The sequence below is a fragment of the Paralichthys olivaceus genome, chromosome 21 (assembly GCF_024713975.1).
Source record: "Paralichthys olivaceus isolate ysfri-2021 chromosome 21, ASM2471397v2, whole genome shotgun sequence".
NCBI lineage: Eukaryota > Metazoa > Chordata > Actinopteri > Pleuronectiformes > Paralichthyidae > Paralichthys > Paralichthys olivaceus.
Window position 1 is genome coordinate 17,814,088 of NC_091113.1, and position 26,294 is coordinate 17,840,381.

Genomic DNA, 26,294 nt, shown 5'->3' on the forward strand with positions numbered 1-26,294 from the left:
CACAATGTTAAGGAAATGGGAAGAAATTCCTACATTCACCACTGACCAGGATCTGAAAACACTTTCAGTTTTCTCTTTGTTTTTTCATTTTTGCATCTGTCGCATGTTAAAACTTCATGAAACCTCCCCTTGCTTGCGCTCACATTGGATTTTGCAGACTTTCTCCTGATTTTAGGAGTTCAGTGCGTGTCTAAAAGCAGTTATAAAGACTTAGATCACACTATCCACCGCTCTCCCACTCAACCCTTATGTGAAGATTCAAACTAATAATAGCATATATTTAAAAACAAATATGTCCCCGAGACAGTCAGAGTCAGTCAGTCTCAACTTCAACTCACTTCTCAAATCAAAAGAGAACAAGCTTCAGCGATGGATGAATCGACCAATAGATCCAGAATCTCTACAATCAGAATGACCGCTCCCTCCTGGTTCATATCCCTAAACTCCACCATCTCAAAATTCGACTTGATAAACTAAACAGAAAGAATCAAACTAGCTAAACATGGATCCCAAATACAAGGAGAGCTGGAGGAACCATAATTGATCCAATCCCTGACATATAACAAACAACACAGTGTAATGTCAACTACCAAACACACTCCATCATCTGGGACAACCCTGACTTCTCTCAATCAACAGTAAGCTACAACAGAACTGGATTTGTAGGGTGTCACACACCTCAGACATAACGTCCATAAAAACACTCTGATCTTGTTCCCTCTGCTGGTGACAAATAACAAACGGAAACACTCAGCACTGTTAGTAAAGGACTTCTTTCAAAAGTAACTGCTGTAGTGCTGTGAATGCAAGTACATGTGTGTTTCTGACAGAAACAAACAGGGAGAGAGAGCGAGGTGTGTCTCCCTGCACTGTGTTACCCTGGATGAACTGTTGCTGAACTCTGAATGACTGTGGTCATGAAAAAGTCACACACACACACACACACAGGCATGCGTGTGCATGTTGTGGGGTTCTCTCACTGGAACATCTGTCTTTTTCTAAACCACAATCGTTCAATGTGTGTGCGTGTTTGTGTGTGTGCGTGTGATATTGTTATGTGGGTGTGAAGTGAGTGTTTAGGTGTACAGCAAATGGTAGTTCCTCTGCTGCTGACCGAGAAGCTATAAATCTGCAGTCACCACACATTATTTATCAATTAGTTGTGCATCCAAGTCAACACAAATGCAATGATCTTACATGAATATACAAAAATGAAATCACTGATGTGCATTCAGGTTTTTGTAATTTGTAAAAATGTGTTTCTCTTTCATGTTGCTCTATAACACAAAGTTTTATTTCATAATAGACCTGCACATGCGTCCACATAACATGCCAACAGTAAACCTATAGACATCGCCATGAAAACAGCAGCCTCCACAATATGACAACCACAAAAAAAAATGGTTTCTTTAATCCCCGAACCCAGAAATCACTTTGCTCTATATGACTAGAAATAAGATAAAAAGGTAGAGCTGATTATAATCCAGTCACTTCAGTATATTTTCAGAAATGCAATGATAGTAACATATGTTTCCTGGTGCTCTGTCAATCTCTGGCTGTTGTTTGGCTAGAAATAGTTCCAGCATGCATCTCCCCCTAAACTAAACTTCAGACATTAGCTCAGAAAAAGGTTCTTCATTGGGTGTGGACATTTTCTAACATTTGCCTTTTACATATGAAGAATGCAGCAGGAGTTTGTCTGAGTCAGACTCATTCAAACAACAGGAAGATGTCCAGAGCAGTCAGGCGAGCGGTGGTGTATGAAGGCAGGACGGAAATATCAATTCCACTACAGAAATCACGTTTCTGTTTACAGGACATCCACACCAGGGTCGGCTCTTATCACCTAAAGCTCTGGAATCTCGTTGGTTTGTATTAAGACGTTCAACAGTTTTTATTCTCGAGGCGTTGCCCTAACGCAAAACACACACACGGTTACAACCAAACACAGTCCATGTGTATACAGTAATTAATGTCTCATCAGTGTAACACCTAGTTCATCTTTTCTACACCTTTGTTATCGTACATGCATTCATAAATGTGTGTTTTTCAGATGTTGATTTACTGACATCAACTTACTGACATCGACCAACACTTTCTATTTAACCGTCTGTCATCCCTCCACGTATCAATCCATCCATCGCCACCTCTCCCCATGTCTTATGTTTCAACACCAGGCAGTTAAGTGTGTATGTGCTTTAGAAACATGTGATGAATCTGCCTATAAATCAGAGTTGTCACAGTTTGAGTGAACTATTGGCCTTTAATGGCCAATAAATACAGGTTAGCAGGACAGAGGTTGGCTACAGGTCACAGGGTGGAGGTGTGTGTGTGTGTGTGTTTGTCTTAGTGTGTTGTGGTCACTGTTGGGGTGGGCTAACAGAGTCATTTGAATAGCTCATTTTAATCACAACTTTAATTATATTAGCTTTAAAATCATTGAAAACATGGTACACAAATAATAAATGAGGCATCTTTAATATGGACAATATATTTTCATATCTGTATCCATAGTTTTGCCATCATTTTAGAAATCCCCCCATATACCAGCTTTTCACAGAAACAATTCTATGACTTCCTTCTACCTCTCCTCTCTGACTAGTTTTCCATCTGGAACCGTCAACAACCTTCATCTTGTCCTCCTCCTCCCTCTCCTCTCATCTGTCGGTATCTGTCTTGATGAGACAGCGGTCACCTTTTAGCCCTGTGCAAGGCTCAGGCTGTGGTCCCACCTCCCATCAAGATGACAGGGTCAGAAGCAGTCCAACCCAGGAAGTGATTTTACGCTCTTCACACATGTGAGGAGCTTTTAAAGAGCAGAGGCGATGAGACTAGAGGTGGTGTGATAAACACAACAGGCCTCAAATCTTCTGACCACCAGCCATGTTTTGTTTTATTCTCTTGATTCACCTCTCTCCACTCCTGTTAAAGGATATATTTGATAGTTTTTCCTCTTGTTGAGAATTAAGAGCATAGGAAGTCACACCTTCTTAAGTCCTTTGAGACTAAATTGTGAATATGGGTGATAAAGATTCAATTCGATTAAATTTGATTTGCATAGCGCTGAATTACAATATATATTAGCTCAAGGCACTTTACATAGAAGGTAAAACCTGACAAATTATAGAGAAACCCAACAGTTCCCACAATGATTGATTGATTGATTGATTAGGGCTTAGGTTAGGTGGAAAACAGGACAACCACAGGGTCACTAACATGGCAGACTCACTGAATGTGATCATGGATAAAGAGATACAAGTTTTATCAGCGGTAAAAATATGTCTCAAACTTGAATTGGATTCCTGAATATCTCTGGTTGTAAGGCATTTATTGCCAGTAAATATGAATGGACTGTTCATATATGACACTTTTATTAGGCTTAGCAACCACTCAAAGCACCTCAGAGTATAAGATTCATTCACCCATTCTCACACACACATATGCAGCACTTTTTCTATTACAAACCACTCGTACACTGTCAGAAATAAGCAGCAGTTCTCACAAAAGAGACAATTTCCTCCAAGTCTGTGTGGTTATTTGTTTGTTTAGAATAAACAGTTTCTTGCACAGTCTTTTCATTCCTGATACTCATGACTCATGTCTTTTTTCTTATTTGTGAAACCTATATTAAAGTACAACTTTAAAATTCTTCATTTTAAAGCAGGCGACAGACTGATCCTCTGCTATTTCCCCTCTACAATGACACATTGCCTAAAATGATATATATATATATTCTAAATATTACATCATGAACTTCCCCCATAATATTACAACTTGATTCATGTATATTTATGACTCTGCTCTCAAAATCTGAAAAAAGTTCTTTTTTGCAATTTCCCACATATTCATGGGCAGAATTTTTTTTATGAGCATGGCACAGCCATCAGGGGTGATTCGGAGTTCAGAATCTTGCCCAAGGACATTCCAACATGCGGAATGGAGAAGACTGAACAAACAGCCGACCTTCTGGTTAGAGGTTGAGCCAATCTGTCCCCTGAGCCACAGCCGCCCTTTAAGTGGCAAATGAATAAAAAACTTAAAGGTGAAGATTGCAAAGATACACCGAGGATGGTCTGAAAAGAAAAACATTACCTGTAGCAGCCTGGACTTGAGGCTATAAGGTAAAAATTGTCGCCTCCAGCTCCAGTTAAACCCTCCAGGCACCATCACCTGCCCTTATCTCCCAATGGCCAATCTGTTCCAGCCATTAGATTGGGTGGACTCAAACAAAAAGTATGAGGCACCGCTAACACAAACAATCATTTTCACCTCTACATTCCTACTGCAACTAAATTGTGAAGCATTATTTATCTGTTTAGTCTTATCTGGCTAATTTTGTTGCTGAAATCAGTAAAAGCTTCACCGACATCGTACTTGTTTTCTTACTTCCTTTTTAATGCTCACGTCCTGCCACTGGCAACCCTTGGTTAAAATTCTGATCTGATTTAATCTAGATAAGCAGAGAAAATGCCCACAGTGACTTGTTACATGGTGTGTTTATTACAATATTTAGCCAAAAAAATGATTTTTCTTTTCACATAATGCTTCTTTGGCAAGATCTTACTATATTTGGGACTCAGGGTGTAGGTTTGGAAACATATCATGATACAAACTGAGGTTAATTGAACTATTCCAGAGTGGAACTGTAGAGACTCAAACATTTATTTTGAGTAGAATGACAACACTGCAACTTGACGCTGAGTTCAGCACTGGCCCAGTCATTGATGCATTTTTCATGCGGTGTGACAAATCTCTCCTAAACTGCTTTCAGACAGACTTCTCGGTTCTGTAGCTTACTCCTCAGAGCTGCAGCGCACAGTGAGCTCTATCCTTCAAGACTGTTCTCATCCCTTCCATAAACCGCTTTCAGCTATGCACTGAACTCCGGAGATCCTCCAGACTTTCTCCACAGGGGCTGTATGTGTGAACGCAAATGTCCGAGTGAGGGCCTCAAGAGTTTCTGCGGCTTTTCTCCGTCCGGCACCCTGGTATAAAGTCCACAGAAAGACCAGAGAGAAGCTGATGTGGGAATTACACATACATTGCAATTCTCACACATTTTGCAATATACTGCACTCCTAGACAAAACGAACACAGTAAAACTTTTTACCTTGAAATGCTGAATCTCCCGTTTGCACAGAAAATGTTCAGGCCCCAGATTAATTTAACCTGTGACTACACTGTGAGGTGTGCACGGTTTGAACCTCTGATTTCCACTGAGGGAACCAGCACAGTGCATCTGTGAAGGAAACACCAACGTTAGCTGCAGACTGTTTGTGTAGCTCCATAGTTCCTGGAATTCTATGTTTTGTTTCTGATTCTTCTCAACCTTCACCTCGTTTCATCTCGCTTTAAATTCCTCAGACCAAAAGATTTCTTTGTTTTCTTCATTTTGTCTATCTCTTCTCTCTCTAATGAACATATCCATGACCACAGCTTGTGGCTGATCTGTTTTTATGTGATAGGCAAGAGAAACACACACAGCCAGGCATGCTGCTACTTTGGGGTTAGGAGGTGAGCAGGGTTCATGTGCAGGCCAGATAACAGTATGAGATGGAGGGGGGGTTGTCACATCCTCTACCTTTTACTGGTGTCAGCAAAAGCCCCTCAGCATTAGTGCCAACATGTCACACGTCTGGAAAGGATCCACTATAATAACTAATCTTGTTATTTTTCTTAGTATATTCAAGGGAAGTGAGAGAGATTGATGGGTGTCACTTTTTACTTGTTTATCAGAGAAAGTAAATGGAAATGAAACACAATGTAATCAAGGTACACAGAGTTAGATATTACATACATTGATGAAAAGAAACCTTAACAAAGCCAAGAAACAAATAAAAGCATAGCTAATTAAATCATACATTTACAGATAGACCAGACAATATCTGACAGCATTGCTAGCAAATATAATTCAAAGCGCCTGAGTACACAGCTATAGTGATTAAATGAGATTTTACTCACCTTTACTAGCAGCTCTAGTATCAATCAAATTTAAAGTATACCTGCTCAAATTCTGTCTAAATAATGACTGAATTTAAACTATTGATGCATCTTTATATATTCAACCTTGTCTCCTTGAGGGTATATTGCTGTGCAACTTAAAGGTGAAAGGGATCTATATGCAGAAATTTAATGTAGAATAATCCTCATGATGTTTTCACTATGCAATGTCTGGCAGGATTATGTTCAGAGGCAATTTATACCACCTTTAAAAAATTCAAATTCAAAATTAGTGGGTATGAGGATTTTCGAAAATGTGGGTAAACCTACTAAACTGATTGTGAGAATGTAAATAAATACTGAATGATTAAAGTGATCGGAGTGCATTGAGGTAAGTAATACAGAAGTAGATTAGGTACAGTTTAGGTGAATGAAGATAATTGTTTTTTTAATCAATGTGTGAGTGACTTGCCAAATATACATTTTATGAGACTGGCTTTACATATCTAACCATATTTTCTTCATTGAAATGATCACAATGAACCAAAATGATGGTCTATGTTGTATTTCTCAATAGTCTTCAAGCCTCTGATGTGTTGTGTTGCATGATAAGATGTCTTCTCTTGTAGCTGACCAAAAAGTGGACTTCCTCATCTCTTGCTGTTCTGTTGCTGCAAGGACAACAAATTGAATGTCACGTTTGTGACATTAGATTATTCAAGTTGTCAAAATCAGCAAAATACTACTTACCCCTGCTTATCCCTGTGTGTGTAACACGCAGTGTACATGTGTACAGTAGGTGCATAGTCGTGTATTATAATTAATCTGCAGTTGTTCATGTTGTACACTGAAAATGTTTTCTCTTGATGAGGGTATTACCTAATTTCATTGTCTTTCGTGTACAGATGCAAATTAATATTGGAAGGTGTGATCTCATAATATCTGATCCAAACACTATTAACATTTGCTTGTGCTGTTGTCCCATTAAATTAACGTAACACAAAGCTAGCTTGTTCCTTGATCCAACTTGAACAATAACAATTGAAGAAGGATATCGAGAGAGGGAAACAGAGACAACTTACAATCAAAGTGAACATGCATGCTGGCTGCAGCAGAATATATTATTTAAGCCTTCAGATGTTTATTCATGCCTTTGATGCCAGTGTGGCTTATGTTGAAATATTAATGTGTTCATATTTCATGTCCTAACATAGCGTGCATTCACTGTCAACGTGGCAGGAAGATATAACTTGGAATTTAAGTGGCAGCAGGGGCGGGTTGGCCACGGGGAAGTTCAGGAACTCTCAAATAAAACCATACATTCCAAGAGGGGGGGGGGTGTAGGCTTAGAGGGATAGTTCACCCAAAAATGAAAATTCTCTCATTATCTACTCACCACTATGCTGATGGAGGGGCGGGTGAAGTGTTTCAGTCAAAAACACAAAATGCTTCTGGTCATCCAGGGGTAAACAGCGTTGCAGCCAAATCCAATAAAAGTGGAAAAAAATGGAAAAAAAGAAACATAAAATGTCTCTATACTGCTCCTTTGGTGTCATCCAATTGTCTGAAATCCCCAACATTCAAATTCGACTTGAAACAGCATCATTTACATTGTGTTTTTAGCCTAAATGTCGTCTGATATTCTCCTCTGGAGCTGCATCCACACATGGATCACAAGTTCACAACCTTTAAAGGAGCTAATGCAGTTTACTTTCCATCAGGTTTGTGTAGCAACAGAATCCACTCAGAGCAAAGAAAGAAATAAGCGTAAAAAAGAGAATAATATTGTTGCTAGATGTAGCTACAAACCGACAGAGGATTTCCGTGGTGAAAGGATGCGGTCACTGTGGGAGCTGATGAAGCAGGACTCAGCAGCAGGGACCCAATAGGCGCTCCATGAATAATGCCTTTATTATAATACATTAAAACAATGTTTGTATATATTTTTCTACAAGCTCGTATATTGTATATTGACTTAAGACAATGATGAGTCATGGACAGAGTTGCTGAGACGCTCGCTGGTGGTGCAAGGCTGCTGTGTAATGATCGGTCTGTTCTTTCATTTTTATGATTATTGTATAAATGTCTCACATGTGTGGAACATGTTTACTGTCAGAGCTGTTTTCACAGGGATGTCTCGTCCTCCAACCTATATAACATTAATACTATTTGTTTCTCTGTAACATTATAACTGCTGCTGTGAGAATAGTTACCACTGTGTAAAAATGAACAGGTGCGGTTAGAATCAGACAATTTTGTCATTTCTTTCACGCAAATTGTACTTTTTTTCTGTTAACAACATTACAACAGAACTCTTCTCCCATGGTTTGCCTTTGCTGTTCCTCTCTCTCTCTGAAACACATCACTCTGCACAGAAGACCAGATAATCCTTTGAAGGTGACAATGAAAGATGGCTGATAGCAAAATAAACATTCAGACTGTGATGGATCATGGGAATACACAGAACCAACATAAAGTGAAACTGGATGATAGATGTGTTTGCACAAAATGTGCATTTGTGGCTGTGGGTGGGTGGCTTTGCATGTATACGTGAGTGTGTGTGTGTGTGTGGGGTGGGGGGGGAGACATGGCAGCGTGCCAAACAGAAGTCCTGCTCTGTCCCATTATCCTGGATTCAGGTGCAGATTGTGTGTAGATCCAGTTGAAACCGCTCACACCTGACATCAGAATGTGCCTCTAGTGACCACTGGTGGTCAGCTTTCACTACCTTGCCCACTTTTAATCTGTGGGGTTGCTGCTAATGCTGTTGGTCAGTGTTTAAACCTCTCATTCATTTGAATGGTGGACGTCTAGTGACCAGAAAAAGAAAAAGCACAAAAAGTTGAACCCTTTCTCCCGTCACAACTAATCTAGCATATCATTAGGAAATATGGCAATGTAATACATTTCATATCAGCTTGGCCCGGCCAACACACATATCTAGCTGTGTTTGTTGTGTGTTTCTCCTCACATGTATTGCGTTGTTGATGAAGGAATAGAGTTAAGCATCAAAATGAATCCATGTACAGTATATCTCAGCTGAATAAACTCCATGGAGATGGAGAGGGTGGACCGTGAGTTGGGATTATCTCGTTATGTTGAAATACAAACCCATTAATAAAAGGTTAGCAGTAATTACACATCAATAACAAACAAGAATAACAGCTTAAAGTAAAGATCTCCAAATGAAAGAATAGTGAATTTCATTTTTCCTTACTTGTAGCTGTTTATTCATTTAACTGATGCACCTTGGTTGAACTGTAAGCTTACACCAGACTTGCTCTGCACCTTAACACGCTCTGTCTGTCACCAGCCGGCTCTTACAGCCTCAGTACATGTAGCTAAGTGCTGCTCTTTGTGGAAAGTGCTTGGATGGTAACCTCTGAATGCATTCCAGACCTGGGCATTCTTTCACGCCTACTCTGTCTTTCCCTCCCTGTCTTCTTTTCAACCTTCTCTTTTTCTTTGTTTCATTATGTGTCTGATCCCCTTCACACATCCCCCCACCACAGAAACGACTTTGTTGTGATCAAACTTTCTCTCTGACGTGCTCGATCTCCGTGCAGACACTGATGTGGTTCACTGGAGCTGTGGACTGTATGACATAGACAGGACTCGCAATAAAACCAAGTTGTGACATCATCCATTTCTGAATTTATTGAGCCCTACAAATATGTGTCGGACTGTAGTTAATACTCTATCTTTCATAGATACCCACAACTATATAAAGGGACTCATTTTAACATTGTTGAAAGAGATGGGACTGAATAACTCAGATGTGTAGCGTAATCTGACTTTTGGGAGGAGCGGTGAGGCCTTGTTGTTTTGTGCCATGCTGGCAACATGTTCCTGGGGATAGTCACATATGTCAGTTGGTTTCATCCCACACAGAGATCATTATATTACATTATTATTATATCACTAGAAATGCCTCTAGAGCAAGATACTGAGGTTACACAGATGTTAAGTCATCAAATTTTTTTTTATTTGAAGATCTGTTCAAATCTGGCATTGACTTGTGTCATGGATCCAAACACAAATACATCAACGTATGAGAAACACTGACAAGTGTAAAAATAAAACCTGCAGTGAGTCTGAAGATGTCAGCGGAGTAGACGGTCGTTCAATATGGCCCAGCATTAACGTTCACCCAGCTTTACAGAATGTGGCCATATGTGACCTCTGAGTGTTGTGTGTGTGTGTGTGTGTGTGTGTGTGTGTGTGTGTGTGTGTGTGTGTGAGAGAGAGAGAGAGGGGTTTTCTGTCGTTCCTGTCAGTTTGATGTAACAGCTATATTGGCGTCTGCCCCAAGACAATAGCCTTTTTCTTTCTTTCTCTCTCATCAAAGGACTAATGGTCTCGGAAATGTGGCATAGACCTGTTAGATCCTTTGGCCTCTCCTTGGCACTCTACCACACCATCAGATAATCTGAGGCATGTGTATCTGTGTGTGTCTTTTCCATGTACATGTATGCAGAGAAGAATAACTGATCTGTAGTGTAATTATGTACTAAATATAATTTGTTAATTTGGATTTTTTTGTTGACCAAATTTCCTCTTGATTTTTTATCATGCTGTGTGTGTGTGTGTGTGTGTGTGTGCGTGTGTGCGTGTGTGAGTGTGTCTCCGAGACATCAGAGAGTCTACTCTGGGCAATCAGTGCTTATGAGGCAAGGTGTGGTATTTGGATGTAAATGACGTGTTGGAGTTGTTAACATCACTAGAGAAAAAGTGTTGTTGTGTCCTTTATTTCCTCTTTATTGTCTTTTAGATGTTTGATTGCTCCCTAGGCTCATGAAAGTGGGGAATCCTTGTAAAAGTTCAGTGACGTGACCCCCGTGACCTCCTCACCTCCTCACCTGCTCTGTCCTGTCCTCTAATCCTTCCTCAGCCTTTCTTTCAGCCTAAAACAGAGCAAGAATGTTAACATGACGCCCGTTGAGGATCTTTAAATCAGCAGAACTGCATTTGTTAGTTCTCTTTTAGAAACTAACCATAAATGCAATTCATGTTCAGGGTAGTCACTTGAAATGTAGACTTTTAAATATCTTATAATGAAGATTCGTACAATTATCGATGCATCAAGGATTTTATTTTTGTACATGAGTCGTTTTTTTTCACTGTGTGACTACTAGAGGTTTTGCAGCTTCACTAGCCTCATGATTTTTGCTTTGAAAAGTATTTTAAAACTTTTACTGCTTTGATTTACAGAAAAGGGTTTTCAATTAAAAAATATGACTACAACAGTCAGTACTCTACAGAGATTCAATTCAATTCAATTTTATTTGTATAGCGCCAAATCATAACATACATTATCTCAAGTCACTTTACAAAGAAGGTCAACAGCTTAAAATTGGAATAATATAGAGAAACCCAACAGTTCCCACAATGAGCAGCACTTTGACGACTGTAGAGGAAAAACTCCCTCATTAACAGAGAGAAACCTCTAGAACCAGACTCAATGTGGGCGTCATCTGCCTCGACCGGTTGGGGGAGCAAGGGGGGGAGAGAAGAGAGAGAGAGATAGTGTGGAGGAGGAGAGAGAGAGGCGAGAGAGACCGGGAACACTTGAGCACCATCAGGTATCAGATCTGACTAGTTAAAATGTAAACAATAAGAGTGTAAAGAAATTATTATTGATAACAATTCATATAATCATTATATACTAATAAGTATTGTAGTTAATAATAATAGTAATAATAATAGTTGTTGTCCTGCAGTTCTGGAGTCAGAGATACCTGCAAAGAGAGAGAGAAAGAGAGAGAGGGACTATGGGAGAAAAAGAAACATAGTCATTGACATGTATTAAAATAGATAAATGATTGAGTGTGGGGGGGCAGAGAGAAAGAGAGAGGTGGAGAAGTGCTCAGTGCATGATGGGAGTTCCCCCAGCAGTCTAGACCTACAGCAGCATAACTAAGTGATGGTTCAGGACTCACCTGATCCAGAACTAACTATAGGCTTTATCAAAAATGTTTTAAGTTTAACTTTAAATGCAGAGATGGTGTCTGCCTCCAGAACCCAGAGTGGGAGCTGGTTCCACAGGAGAGGAGCCTGGTAGCTGAATGCTCTACCTCCTGTTCTACTCTTACAGACTCTTGGAACCACAAGAGAGCCTGTGTTTTGAGAACAATGACATTCATTCAGTTTAGACTTGTGTGCTGCATCTTTAGCCTTTACTGTATCAGGCTGGCCCCACCTGCCCCCTCTTGGAGCAGCATCGAGGCGCATTACTCCACTGGTCAACAAAAGATTCTGCTCCTCTGCTCTTTCACTCACACTGAGCTGATCTTTATAAAAACCTGCTGAATTCCTGGATTAACAGGGTGTAAATAATAAATCAAGAAGGTTAGACACTCACTAATCACAGGTTTTGACAGGCACCCAGTGTAAATGTTAATATCCCCAAGTATTAGCAGTTTATCAGCGCAAACAGCCATGAATGACAGAAGGTGAGAGAAGTTATTGTTAGCTATAGAAAATCCAATTTGTGCCAAATAAAATAGTAATATAAAATGAATATCCTATAAATTACAGCATTAATTTGGGCATATAAAGTGTAGAATTCTCTAGATGCTGAATTGCCCACTTTGACCGGTTGTTTCTGCAGATTTTTAATATTTTTTAATATTCCAATATCCACTGCTCACTGATCTTGCTTTGCTGTGTTGACAGCAATTTGTCCAGTGTACGAGTATTTGATTGCAGAGGTGATGAAGGGGTAAACTTTAAAAATGGAGATTGGGATTGTTGAAAGAAGTGGTTGTTGGCAGAGATTGAAATGATCACTAAGAGCTAAACTGGAAAAGCAAATAAGATTACAGCCCCAGAGAATCTAAATCAGCTGATGAGTCACTTATCATCATGAAGATCTTTGTGGGCGCTGAACAGTCGTGTCCTCCTATTCCTTCTATAGCCTTCCAGCAGTGCTGGCATCCACCATGCAGCATGACGAGTGACACAGCAGTATTTATGTTCACAGTAATCAGACCAATTGATTTGCATCTTAACAAATTGATCATGACAATCAGTGTTATATATATAAATATATATATTTATATATATAGTAGTCCACGATCAGCAGCTACCACGATCAGGAGCAACCACCACAATCCGATGCCACCTGAAAAACATTTATTTTAAAAAACTATGTTGACGATAAGAGCAGCTTTTCATTGCTAAGTCAAATTGGATGTTGAAATTATACACCTGAAATGGTAACAGTTTAAAGTATACTTAAAGGTACAGTGTGTAGAATTTAGTGATATCTAGTGTTGAAGTTGCATGTAACAGCTGAACACCCCTCACCTCACCCTCTCCTTCCAAACATGAAAAAGAACCTGTGGTAGCTTCAGTTGTCATAAAAACTCAAAAGGTGTTTAGTTTGTCCAGTCTGGACTAATGTAAAAAACATGGTGGCCTCCGTAGAGAGGGTCCCCTCCATGTAAATATAAAGTATTTAAATAAAAAGGAACTTTTCTGGGGTAAAGAAAACTACGATTCATACAATTTAGATGAAATGAACTAGTGAAAACATCATGAGGATTATTCTACATTTAATTCCTGCCAACAGATCTTTAAAATACACCAACATGTATTATGCTTATGCCTTCATGAGGGTGCACTTATTATATACTATATTAAATTGTATATTTTGCTTCATTCATTCAGGCCAATCTTACTCAGCTGGCTCACTTCTCTCTCTCTCTCTCTCTCTCTCTATCTCTTTCGCACTGACACGCAGACACACACCAACACAGACTGAGCTGATGCCTCAGACCCACTAGAGTTTAAAAATGTATTTGCTTGTAACTATCACAGCACTGATCATCACTTTATGATGGTTACTGGTTTCTTAAATGAGTAAAACATTTCTTAATAGCTGCAGGCATTCATTGTTTTATTAAGCCTTGGATTTATCCCTGAACCTGTCTTCTGAAATCTACTGACGGTGATGGAAGTCGTCTCTTTCTCTCTCTCTCTCTCTCTCTCTCTCTCTCTCTCTCTCTCTCTCTCTCTCTCTCTCTCTCCCTGCATTTTCTACTGCAAATTTCAACCGTTGCTTTAACAAATTATGTAATTTATAGAAGATGTAGGTTTGCAGATGATTTACATGCTGTTTTTATTTAAAGATATATCCATATTTATCCATATCTATCCATATTTCGACTTCCTGTATCTGATAGAGTGCAGAGCAGAGGTCACTAAAAGGCAGACCAAGCAAAAATCTCTTTTATCTCTGGATGAAAAAGAGTCCATATGCATAAAACACAGCAATAAAGATGTGGACTTGGAAAGACAAGGATATTCTGAGAATCTGTTGTTGCGTTGTTCATGTGTGAAAGGAAACCTCTGGACCCAACTGTGAGAACATTCTCCACAGCTCATTTCTGAAAACTGCTCATTTGTGACCATAATCACGTTTGCTGTTTGTGTGTCATCATTGCTGTTCAAATAAACACCAGATCAGTCCGAACCTCACAAATCCCTGATAATGTTCATCTCAACACATGAAAGCAACAGTGTCACCTATTGGGAAATCCATCATTTCTCAAGAGACAGATGTAGATAATGTTTCTTTAACTAAGATAGTGTTCAAGTAGCAGTGTACTCCTGCTCCTTTAACAATACCAGGAAACCAACCCCCTGCTATCTGGGTCATTATACTTATATCTGCCATGACACCTGACCTGTGGGATTCTTTCTGTGTCATTGTCAGGTCGCCAGCCTTCAGGGCTGACATGTGGGGGCAAACAACCATTTACACTCAATTTAGAGTCGCCAATGAACCTAACCTGTATGTGTGAGGAGAGCCACACAGGCTCACACAGCAGCTTTCTTTGCTGTGAGGCAACAGTGCCACTCAGGTGCAAACCACTGTCGTCTGTTAAACGCACATTAACAGTACCTGGAAAACAAGCCCTTGCTATCTGGGTTATTGTTCTCATATGATGACACCTGACCTCGTGGGTTTTTATGGAAAATTTACTGCTGGCAGATGGCTAGATAAATATAACCTTATGACATCAGTGATAATAATGGTCACATTGTCTTTGTATGACACAACTATGAATACGAGCATGTTACTGTGTCTCTTGTTATAGGGAAAACAATTTTATAACTAAAACTGAAACAGTACAATATAGGGTTAGGGTTAGACATATAATGTATTCTGTGACAAGCTTATCATCTGAGAGAATAACCCTGATTAAGTCTGGGTCTGCATTCAACAAGTCACATTTAACTATTCGCACATGTATTTTTACACATATTCTTCTGTCACACATGCAGTCCCTCCCAAGTGAGACGTGCAGACATACTGTCTTCAATCAGAGGCTGGTACAGGATGGATGCTGGGAGAAAAATCACAAGCTAAACTGAAAATGATAAATGGCAATACCTACTTTCCCCAGTTTCCTGGTTTTTGCCTGTGACTTTCTCAAGTGTGTCAGAAGTTCATGCATACCACACTTTGAGGAGCAGTGTCAAACAGCTTACTGTGACATTACAACATTTGGTTTTGGTTACAACTTTTGGTTTCCACCATCCATCAAAATCGGACACGGGAGCCCAGAGATGACATGTTCTTTAGCTAATCTTTTCCATTCCTTTTCCCCTTTGTCCTTCATCTCCACTTTACTGCTATTTAGTTGACAGGATGACAGAGGTTGTTCCCTCACATGCACGGTGAAATCATCTATAAGCCACTAACTGTGGATGCACTGAATCTGTGTTTGGGTGTATGTGAAGTTGAAAGCGATATATAGCTGTTGTCAGACATAAACTCCAGAGAATGTCAGTGGACTTGGGCCCAGCCTTTCTCCAGAGGTTGCCTTCCACACATGAACAATGCAGTGGGAGATTCTCCAGCTTTTACAACCACACAGAAATCTCTGGAGTGTTCAGACGAGGGGTGGAGGCAGGATGTAACAAATGAATTCTGCTGCAGAGATCAAGTTTTTATTTATAGCCCATTGAGACCGGTGTCAGCCCTCATCACCAAATGCTCTTTAGACATCTTTGCCGGTGTCTTCTATGTGTGCGGAACCACTTTTTATAGATATTTGGATTGTTTTAAAAAAAATTTGCATCATGTGTCAGGTCCAACACATCCAGTCGCTCATGGGGAATCCTGCAGAGGATCTCCTGTTGTGTTCTCACACTGGCTCCTGCGGACATTCTGTGGACTTTTACCAGGGGGCTGAAACTGTGGAGGCTCGGACATTTGTGTCCTCACATGCAGACCCTCTGGAGAATGTCCGGAGTTCAGTGCAGTCTGAAAGCAGCTCAAGTAAACATAAGCTTAACTTTCACCTTTGGGTGTCCCTTAATGGCCCTGGTGCCGAACAGAAAGTAAATGAGACGTGACTTGCAGATTCCAGAGACTCTGACGGTTAAATAGTTCAGTCCAAGTTATCTCAACCAAGTTATCCCCCCCCACACCCATCACCCCACCCACCCATGTCTCTTTCTAGTTCCTGTCAGCACTCGTGCTGCAGCCTTTTGGACCAACTGGAGGTTTTTTACAGACTTCCTGGGACATCCTGATAATAAAGAATTACAGTAATCTAGTCTAGAGGGAACAAATGCGTGAACTAGTTTCTCAGCATCCTTCTGAGACAGGATGTTTCTAATTTTTACAATAATGCGCAGGTGGAAGAAAGCTGTCCTAGAGACTTGTTTTATATGTGTGTATAATAACATGTCCGCTCATCTCAAATAGTTGGAATTAGCCACCACAAACATAATCATTATCTGTAGACAAAATACACCCCCTGTATATATACAAGCATTACTCAAGCGTAATACTAACATCCAACAACCAGAATCAGTTGCGACAGTGATTGTCTGTCTGCTTTTGAAGAAGCACACATTCAGTGACTCATGTATCCCTGCACCACTGGTGTGACTGGGTGCTGCTCACTCAGAAAACGTTGTGTGGTCGTGGCGGGCCGCAGGGTGGTCCACAACCAGGAGGCGTTGCTGATCTCAAAAAGTGGAAATTAGCCACCACAAACACAATCATTATCTGTAGACAAAATACACCCCCTGTATTTACACAATTAACACGAGTGAATTTCACTCCGTTGCTCAGAGAAAAAACAGAGCCAGTGTGCAAAGATTGTGAAACCGAGAGTTATGGTAAATGGTTTGTATTTATATCGAGCTTTTCTAGTCTTGGTGACCACTCACAGCTCTTTACAGTACAGTTTTCCATTCACCCATTCACACACACATTCATACAGTGCATCTATGAGCAGCACTTTTTGTTCTATGAGTTCAGCATCTTGCCCAGGGACACTTCAGCAAGCAGATGGGGAAGACTGGGGATTGAACTGCTGACCTTCTGGTTGGAGGATGACCACTCTACCCCTCAGCCACAGCCGCTGAAAATTGATTCAGTGTTCTCATTAAAGCAGAGCAAATGCTCACCGTAATCTGGTTTTGCTTTCCTACCTATTCCCTATTGATTTGCAAACATCAGTGGTTGCAGCAGAGGATGTGGTTATGCAGTGTTGTCTCTATAGCCAATTCTCCAGATTTTACCTGGAGGTCATGTCTGAAAACGGCTAAAGATGTGACCCTATGATGGTGTGGCTCAGGAGGCTGAACGGATGGTCCATTAAACAAAGGGTTGGCGGCTTAAACCCAGTCTCCTCCTTACCGAATGTTAATTTCACCCTTAAACTCCCTCCTCACAGATTTGATACAGACACATACTGTACCTGTGTGTTATGGGTTTGTTTTGAGAAAGAAGAATGGTAACAATCTCTGACCTCTGTAAAATAAGACTATTTTAATTTAACAGTTAACTGTTTCAACTGTTTTTTTCATTTAACAGTTAAATGATAGATTGCAGTGAACGATACTCTTTAACACTGAATGCATTTCACAAGTATCACCACAAACAGTAGTTGGTGAACCTTGATCAGAGATAGTGAGATAAAGAAGTGTTGACGCAATAAGTAGCTCTCCCAGAGTGCTCACCTCTATCTGACCTGCTGAACTTGTCAACGGTCTCTCAAATTATGAATAATCACAGTGAGCCACTAACAACCATGCTAACGATCCCATCAGCATCTCTTACTGGGCACTCATACAGCTCCACAGCAGGGGCCAAGGGGCCAGCAGACGCTGTGCAAACGCAGTTTGAGGAATTAACACTTTCATTGACTTACATTGACTTTTTCACCACAGATGCTATAAGCCAATTGACTCTCTGTGAAACCCGGTCATCAAACCAAACAGATGCCCATTGACATTAAAGTGCATCCTCACTGTGCGCGATTACCCACACTGACTTTGATTTGATAAGATTATTTGCCCCCCTCCACCAACCATATGTTTAATGCACACAGACATGTTAGGCCCTGATAGTGAACAAAGGTCTTTATAAATGAGAAATATAACATAATAAGTGTTTGTCTGCGTACATTTGTAAAAAGCCCATCATATGACCCCATATTTAAACATCTCTAACAACGTATTTACATTATCTAAATACAATAGCATTTCCAGTTGTTGACAAGCTGTTGTTATATATCAGAGCTCAATTAGTACTTGTCATTAGGGGTTTCAAAAATGCCCCCCCATGAAGATACCCAGAGTTGTGCTCTTATAATTTCCATCACATTATTCAATATATTGCTGGATGTGTTTTCATGAAATAACTGTTTACATTCTTTGATTATATTTTGGTTTGCAGCATGACATTTGTTTGTCTCATTTCTATTGTGAGATCATCATATCTGTAGCAGCATAGAGACGGATGTAGAGATACCATGCAATAATGTTGTCTAACATGGATGATCACTGCACATGATATCATTACAGGGATATCATAATCTTGAAACTCAAATAGAAACTTCACTCTCTTGACTCGCCTCCTCACCTCAACTGTTCATGGCAACAAGTGGTTCGGTGTATAAACACGCTGCCTTCAATAACACTACTTCACTAGCTATTACAATGATTTACTCTGGACTGTTCAGGCCCGAGGATCTAATTGAAAGCAAGCTAGTTTCAAACCTCTTTCAACACTGTGTTGTAAATTCACTACAATGGTCACAAATGTAGACAAAAATGGCCTTGGCCATGGTAAGTTTGGTCTCCACTGGGTGATGGTGAACAATGGAGGGAAGCAGACGGCTCTTTAGAGTAAGGAGAGGAGGCAAAGTTCAGAAAAGTTCATTCACATCGTTCGAGGGCTGACCCAGCGAGGATAGGATGGTTGGACATAAAGGTGTCAGCTACAATTTAGTATTACAATCTGGCCATTAAACTGAAACTCTTAGCCACTGTGACTAACAATAAGTACAACAGTTCAGCATTTGTGGATCCAATAATTGCAAGCAGCACAGTAATAAACAATGGCCAGGGACAACAGTACAATGCTAAGAAGTCGGTGTGGAGTGGAGGGATGCTGGGTTTAAATCAGAGCGGCACCAGAGAGAGAGAAACAACCTGTGAAAAAGGCCAAAGCACATCTGCCAGTTAGGCCACCATCAGCCTGACACCTAAACGATTTCAGAGAGAGAGAGCAAAATATACCAGCCAGAGGCATTATGTTTTTTGGGTGGTCTTTCATCCGATTCCTGTGAAAATCACCGATATACATTGGTACAAACATTCACTTTGACTCAAAGATGAACTAATTTGATTTCAGCGGTCGAAGGTCAAAGTTCAAGGCCACTGTGACTTTCTGTTCTTGTGAATGTCATAGATCAGGAACATTCATTGGTCATTTAAATACATCTGGCACCAAAACTCAAGGATTACCTTGGTCAAGGTCACAGTGGTCTCACAATACGTGTTTTAGGCCTGTTGATCATGGTGCTGTCTTGTTTTACAGAGCTCTGCCATTATGGTCTTTTTTCAAAAGGTAAAGGTCATGGTGAATCTGAAAAAAATGTAAATAACTCAAACTACATTGGTTGGTGGAGGCATACAAATGCAGGATGGTATTTCTAGTTTCAGATGACACTTTGAGCTCCACCCCCATTCTCCTTACAAAGTGCTAAAATAAAAACAGTTTAAATGCTGTGAAGGTTAACTTTAGTTATTCAGCTTTTTCTGGTTGTTACCCCAAATATGCAGAAAGAATGATCCCAGTATCCATACTACTGGCTTACTTCCACTGTTCCAATGGGGGTGGAGTGTCCTGAAACTGAGCTGATCAGTTTGAACTCAGTTTCACCCTCTTTGCTCATCTGCCAGGGTCATCAGCCTCCGTTTAGTTCCAATTTTAGATTTGTCTTCTATTTTCCTTTTCCTCTCACAACTTGTTGATTGTATAAGGATAATAGGATGTGTGTGTGTGTGTGACTCATAACCATTACCTCAAGTTCCAAACACAATCTCACTGCTACTCTCAGGTCCTGTTCACACCTAGTATTAACATCTGTCCCTGATCACAAGAAGACGGCCCTTTGTGTTTCTCCATTCAGACCTGGCATTAGAATGTGACTATGAGACTGGACCTCACTTCCTAGCTGTATATGCTAATAAACATGTTTATCATTTCTGTACGTGGAGAACAAATGATGTTTTGTGTACCGTGAGCAGCTCCACCTGATCAGATGATAATACCAGGTCTGAACAGGGCCTGAGACGTCACTGATGTATCGTAGCTTTGGTTTGCCTTGTGGGAGGAGCCAATATTACAAGGAAATCTCACACAATTTGTTTTTCAAGTCTTTGTGGTTGTGTGGAAATATTGCTACAGGCAGGAGGTGCGTACCAGTAGATGTTTTACACATTTAACTTTATTCTATCGAGGTTCCAAGAAAGGTTAGAATCAAGATTAATTGCAAAACAGTTTTATTAAATAAAAAGATGATACAATGTAACACAGGTCACTTAAATAAGGTGGGATAAGAAAAGGAAGTTATATAACAGACTCTACATTATATATGTACATAATCCTATAGATACACCTCTGAGTTGATTTAAGTGTTCCATGTTTGTGTATAGTGCCTCTTGTTTAGTTTGTTCATATCTTCAAAAAATGAATATATACAAATTCAAAATTCACACTATCATATAAAATACATTCTCAATTCATCTACAATATATACAGTTCATGCCAAAAGACCACATGGACACAAATCCAAAAGAACCTTTTCTCTTCATGTCAAAATGCAGCCTGTTTCCTAAGAACACCTGAGTGCTTCCAAACCTTTGGATTTGGAATAAAAACATACACGCCTCATATTTCACATCACTTTTAGGAAACAACCCCTTGTAGTCGCAGCTTAATTTTGTACATAGCTGGTAAACTTGGTTGGCAGATTGTCCACAGGATAGACAGTAGGTCCTGTTTTCATGGTGGGCAGCCCATTTAACAGAGTCCAGTGACACTTTGTGACCACTTCCACCAGGAAGATCTTCAACAGGACTTTGGCAAATTCCTTGCCCACACACATTCTGGAGCCGCCTCCGAACGGGATGTACTGGAACCTGGAGGAGTCGGCTGAGAATTCGGTCATGAAGCGCTCCGGCTGGAAGGCTTCCTTGTTGGGGAAGATCTCTGCCACATCATGGGTGTCACAGATACTGTAGATGACGTTCCAGCCTTTGGGGATTTGATAACCCTGAAGAAGTGAGGAGAATATAATGAGTGAGCAGCTAGTTTGGACGCATTCCTGTCAACTGCCTGTGGGAACCTTAGGGGTTGCATGATCTCTGAACAGTGGACATCAATCTGCCAATCAAACAAACTTCAGAAATCTTTGTTAACGTACATTGAGTTCAAATGTCTTGAGGGCCACTCTGAAGCCCCCAGGGACAGGAGGGTTGATCCTCAGCGTCTCTTTAATGACACAGCCGGTGTATTTTAACTGCTCCAAGGACTCGAGGTTCAGACTCTGGAAGTCCATCCCCTGCTCCTCCTGAACACAATGACACAAAAAAGAGAATATTAAGAAAAGATTGATTGGGAAGTGAATAGTGCTCCATATTCAGTGACTCAAATCACACACCAAAGCAAACTACAGAGATAAACCCATGTGCTGTTAATCAGACCTGAGTTAAATATGACTAATATATTTGACTTTGCAATCGTAATCTCTATGGCAAGCACAGGTGATACCAAACCTACCATAAAACTACCCGCCTTGATCGTAGGTGTTGTGACAACAATTTATGGAGCTCAAGTTATGTGTGTAACTCACCTTCTCCATTAGTTCCTGCCTCAGTCTGTCCACAACTTCAGGGTTCAGGCCCAGGAACATGACCAGAGAGGTGGCTGTGCTGGCTGTGGTTTCATGCCCCCCGAACAACAGCTCTGTGGCAGACTCCTTAATGGCCTAGAAACAGAAAAGCAGACGCTGCATTAGGCCCTGACTAAGGTTAAGGCTTTATGAGCAGGATAGAGGCAAATGGGATGGTGCAGTCATTACCTGCATGCTGAAGGGCTCTCCATTCTTTTTGCTGCTGTCTATAAGCTGCTGCAGAGCGTCTCTGTGATTCCACCCATTGTCTGACTCCTGCACCTTCTTCTTGATGTTCTCCTCTATCTTGGAGTGGATGAAGTTCCTCGCTTTCAGACCCTGGAGAATAGGAAGGATGGCAGGAGTGTGAGTCAAGTAATCCACCACAGTGGATATCATCGGTTTGACGCTGATGCTTTTAAATTTTAAATATTGTTCAATATCGCGCAAAATGACTTGTATAGTCCTTCAAGTTCAGATCACTTAGCTCCACTTCAGAGTGTTGGAAATGTGGTGTAGCTACAAGAAAATGATGTGTCTGTCTCTTACCCTGTACAGTCCGCTGAAGGGCACGTCGATAGGCAGAGAAAAAAGATTCTTGATCATTTCCTCGAAAGCTTCTACCAGCTCATGTTCATCAGTCTTGATCTGCTCTGGCTCAAATCCCAGCAGGATCCTCATGGCGATACGGAACATAAGCCTCTTCATCTCGGGGTACACCAGCACACAAGGGTCCCTTGCCAGCCACTCCTTCACCGAAGCCCGCACCTCCTCCTGGATGACGGGGATGTAGAGCTCCAGAGCTTCCCTGGAGAAGGCTCGCATGATGGCCTGGACAAGAGAAGAGACAGTGGTTTGTGAGTCCAAGCACCTTCCAAGCTTTACACCATAATATCCAAACTTAATTTCTAAGACATAATGACAAAAAAGTTACTATTTGGCCAATGTGCTCAATCAACAGATATGACAGCTAAGAATATACACTGCACGGCAAAATTCTTATCAGGTAATCTAGTTCAGTCTTTATTCTCCACTGCTTTAAAAAAGTTTTAAAATGTGCCAATTTCCATTTTAAACAAGTTCAAATAAATACAGAGCAGATATTCTTTCCATTTGATTTGAAAATATGATGTATCTTTTGTTTAGTGAACATCCTTATTTGGTCTCTGATGCAGTAATTCTAATACAACAAGCTGTAGGATGTGGATGTAAAATATACATCTTCTCCTCACCGAACAATCTACCATTCAATCTATTATTTGCTTTAATCTGACTGCAGTGCCACAGGCTGGGCTTATGTTTATGCTGGTGAAAAGATGATAGTGAAAGTTTGGCACTGAGAAAATGTAAGACCCTAAAGTTTCTCAGACTTCTTGCAGACTTTCAAACAGAATCCTGACGTACCTTTTTCTTGCTCCTGTGCAGGGCTCCGTGCACATTTGACAGCGTGTCCGAGCCCAGGATGGTGCGCACAGACGCGGGCCACTGCACAGACACGAGCTTGTGCTCCCCCAGCAAAATCTGCCTGACGTTATCCGCTCCTGTGACGCGCACCGTGGGGTTCCCGAAGAGATGTGTGCGGTAGATGTAACCGTACTTCTGCCGCTTCATCCGCAGGAACTTTCTCCTCTGCAAACACACACACACACATCAACACCATTAAACAAACAAATTTGAACACGTCTGCAGACTGTTGGCAACACACAGCAGCAATGGAAAGGACAGGCAAAAATTATAAGTACATTAATTAAAACTAGAACATTTTACTAAAATACACTTCAAGATCTTGGGTTGAGCTGGTTAAAAAAGCAGAATAAAAAGTTCTCAATTAACTGCTTGAATTGGAAAATGTAAAGTGTTGAAATCCCTCAGTGTTTGGAGCATCCTAATCCACGCGTGGATCAGGCACCGTGCAAAGTTTCCCTGAGACAGTTGCAGCTCTGTCGTGCAGTTACCTGGAGGATGAGCTGCAGCGTCTCTCCGATGAAAGGTAAGCCCATAGATCCGGGCGGCAGCGGGCTGGAGCAGCTCGGATCTCTGCCTCGGATCATGTAAACCTCCCACAGCTTCACCGCCACCAGGAAGAGCAGGACGGGCAGCACGATGGTGCACAGTAAGGTGGCCAGCAGCGCGCTCAGAGCCATGTTGCGTCGGTGTCAGGCAGCGTGTCGCGGTCGGAGGAGCTCAGGTGAAGCTCTGTCAGCTACTGAGGCTCCGGGCTGCTCCTGCGGCGCTTTTATAGGCTGCCAGGACTGCGGGCAGCCCGTTACCTTCTCCTCCCTCAGATAAATTAGTTCACTCAAAGTTCATCTTTAATTGTGGGTGTCGCTCGGCTCCGCCTCCCGCCTGTACCGGCTGACTCGCCTCAGCCATTTGTTCCAAGGGCCGCATCTTTTTAATCCCTACCTCCTGTTGCACGCAGACAATCCGCGGCGGATTTCACTGAGAAAAGGTGCCGATTCCCTCCGAGACAATGGCCGCACGACCCAAGACGCCTTTGTTGGCAATAAGGCAGCTAGTTTACACACTCATTACCTTGGCTTAAGGCCGCTCGCAGGCTCAGTAATCATGCCTGCAGGGCGGCCTGCATTCAAGAGCAAAGCGCTTTTACGCAGCACATTTTCAGCTGCTTCACCAAATGGAAAAGAGAGCGTCTTAATCCGTCTCCTGCGGCTCCCACTGGTGCCATTCACAGTTTAACTGGGTTTTGTATATTTCTTTTTATTGTACACGACCCTGATTTGTATACGAGTTACCCCACTGGGACGTTTTCTGACTGACACTTTAACCAGCTAGGATTATTCAAACATGATGGCGGTGCCAACATCGGGGTGCATATGAGTGAAAGATGAAATGATTAACAGTGGAGTGGAAGCTGTCCTCTGAGTGACTCAGCTTCTATCTGACCACTTTCACATCCGACCTTTTTCTAATCTGGAAGACTTTAACCTGTGTGTTTGTGTGTGTGTGTGTGTGTGTGTGTGTGTTATAAAAATGATCTCTCTCTCTCTCTCTCTCAGCGAGTTCAAACCTGGGTCAGCACAGGCAGCCGGAGGGACGGGCGCACACATTGGCGCACGCGCACGCAAGGTCATCCCCGGCTCCAGCGCATGAAAAGTAAACACGGAGCAGAGGCTCATCAGCCGTTCACCACATCCTCACCCCGCGTTTGGACTCGTGTTTTTATGGCCGGCTATAACGTCGGGGCGTGTGTGCGCCAGGGCGCAGTGAGACAGCCTGGCTGCTGCTTTTACTGCGACACATTACGCGGATGGATCCCTCTGTTCTGGCTGACTGCAAGGCTGCCCTGAGGTTCACCCTGGTGGGAAGGAACGACAACTATCAGTATTACATTCTCACAAAACCTGGACGTATAATCTGATCTCCCATTTTGGCTCGGATGTGACATTCTTTTAACTTTCTGCTATAACTGAGGACACATCCTCCGTGTCATTTTTATAATCAGTCCACCACATGATTGCTGATTGATAACCATTGAATAAATAAATAAACAATTCAGTGCTGAATTTGATCCATCATGAGGAATTAGAAAAAGCACAGCCGCGTTAAGATGCTATGGGGCCCTGGGGCAAAGATTAGCCAAAAGGCCCCTCGTAACCCCCACTTCCTTTCACTCTGTGCAACATGTTTTTCTCAGATTGGATATTACGTGGCCCTGCATCTATCATGTTGGACTATATTATACTTTCGTGGTGTGTCTATACCCAAACAGTGTTTCAGTTAAATTATAAATCCTCCGAAAAACTGTGAAACAGAGCACCAGGGGCCCCCGGGGTTCTCCCAGTCATTAATCCAGTCTTGGAAACGGCACGTAGCCCTTTGTTTCACTGATAAAGCAGTAAAACTATAATGAGAATACACTTTCCTAATAAGGAAGCACAATCAAATACTCTAATACTAATCAAAACTTAGTATGTTCTGATGCAATACATTTATATGAATTAAAAAAAATCTGACCTGATCAGTATTTTTACTTAAAGTGGTTGTGAGTGGTGATGACTGAGAAAGTTAGAAAACGTGAGCTGGTTTATGATTCTAAATGATCACTTTGTACACACACTGGCTTGGTATCCTAAAGAAGGGTAAGACTGAGTATTTCATATAGACCTTACTATGAGTCAA

At 41.3% G+C, this 26,294-nt stretch overlaps 1 protein-coding gene and 1 long non-coding RNA gene across 2 annotated transcripts; one reads left to right on the forward strand and one right to left on the reverse strand.

The window, feature by feature from the left end:
* Window positions 1-20,743: 20,743 nt before the first annotated feature.
* Window positions 20,744-24,451, reverse strand: cyp26a1 (cytochrome P450, family 26, subfamily A, polypeptide 1). The gene is made up of 7 exons (XM_020082655.2): window positions 24,107-24,451; window positions 23,556-23,780; window positions 22,701-22,982; window positions 22,341-22,490; window positions 22,113-22,247; window positions 21,684-21,830; window positions 20,744-21,533 (listed from the first exon to the last, which is right to left on the reverse strand). The coding sequence occupies exons 1-7, from the start codon at window positions 24,293-24,295 to the stop codon at window positions 21,195-21,197; spliced, it is 1,467 nt and encodes a 488-aa protein (XP_019938214.1). The 5' UTR covers window positions 24,296-24,451; the 3' UTR covers window positions 20,744-21,194.
* Window positions 24,452-24,587: 136 nt separating this feature from the next.
* LOC138406122 (uncharacterized) lies at window positions 24,588-25,670 on the forward strand. The gene is made up of 2 exons (XR_011239755.1): window positions 24,588-24,855; window positions 25,172-25,670. It is a non-coding gene; the product is annotated as an uncharacterized lncRNA (long non-coding RNA).
* Window positions 25,671-26,294: the final 624 nt, after the last annotated feature.

What these genes read in the sequence shown, in the direction of transcription:
- cyp26a1 (XM_020082655.2), bottom strand. Translation starts at nt 24,295, where the DNA reads ATGGCTCTGAGCGCGCTGCTGGCCACCTTACTGTGCACCATCGTGCTG. An exon ending in CGCTGCAGCTCATCCTCCAG is followed by an intron (nt 23,781 to 24,106) that starts GTAACTGCACGA and finishes GTGTGTTTGCAG; the next exon opens with AGGAGAAAGTTCCTGCGGAT. An exon ending in TGCACAGGAGCAAGAAAAAG is followed by an intron (nt 22,983 to 23,555) that starts GTACGTCAGGAT and finishes TCTCTTGTCCAG; the next exon opens with GCCATCATGCGAGCCTTCTC.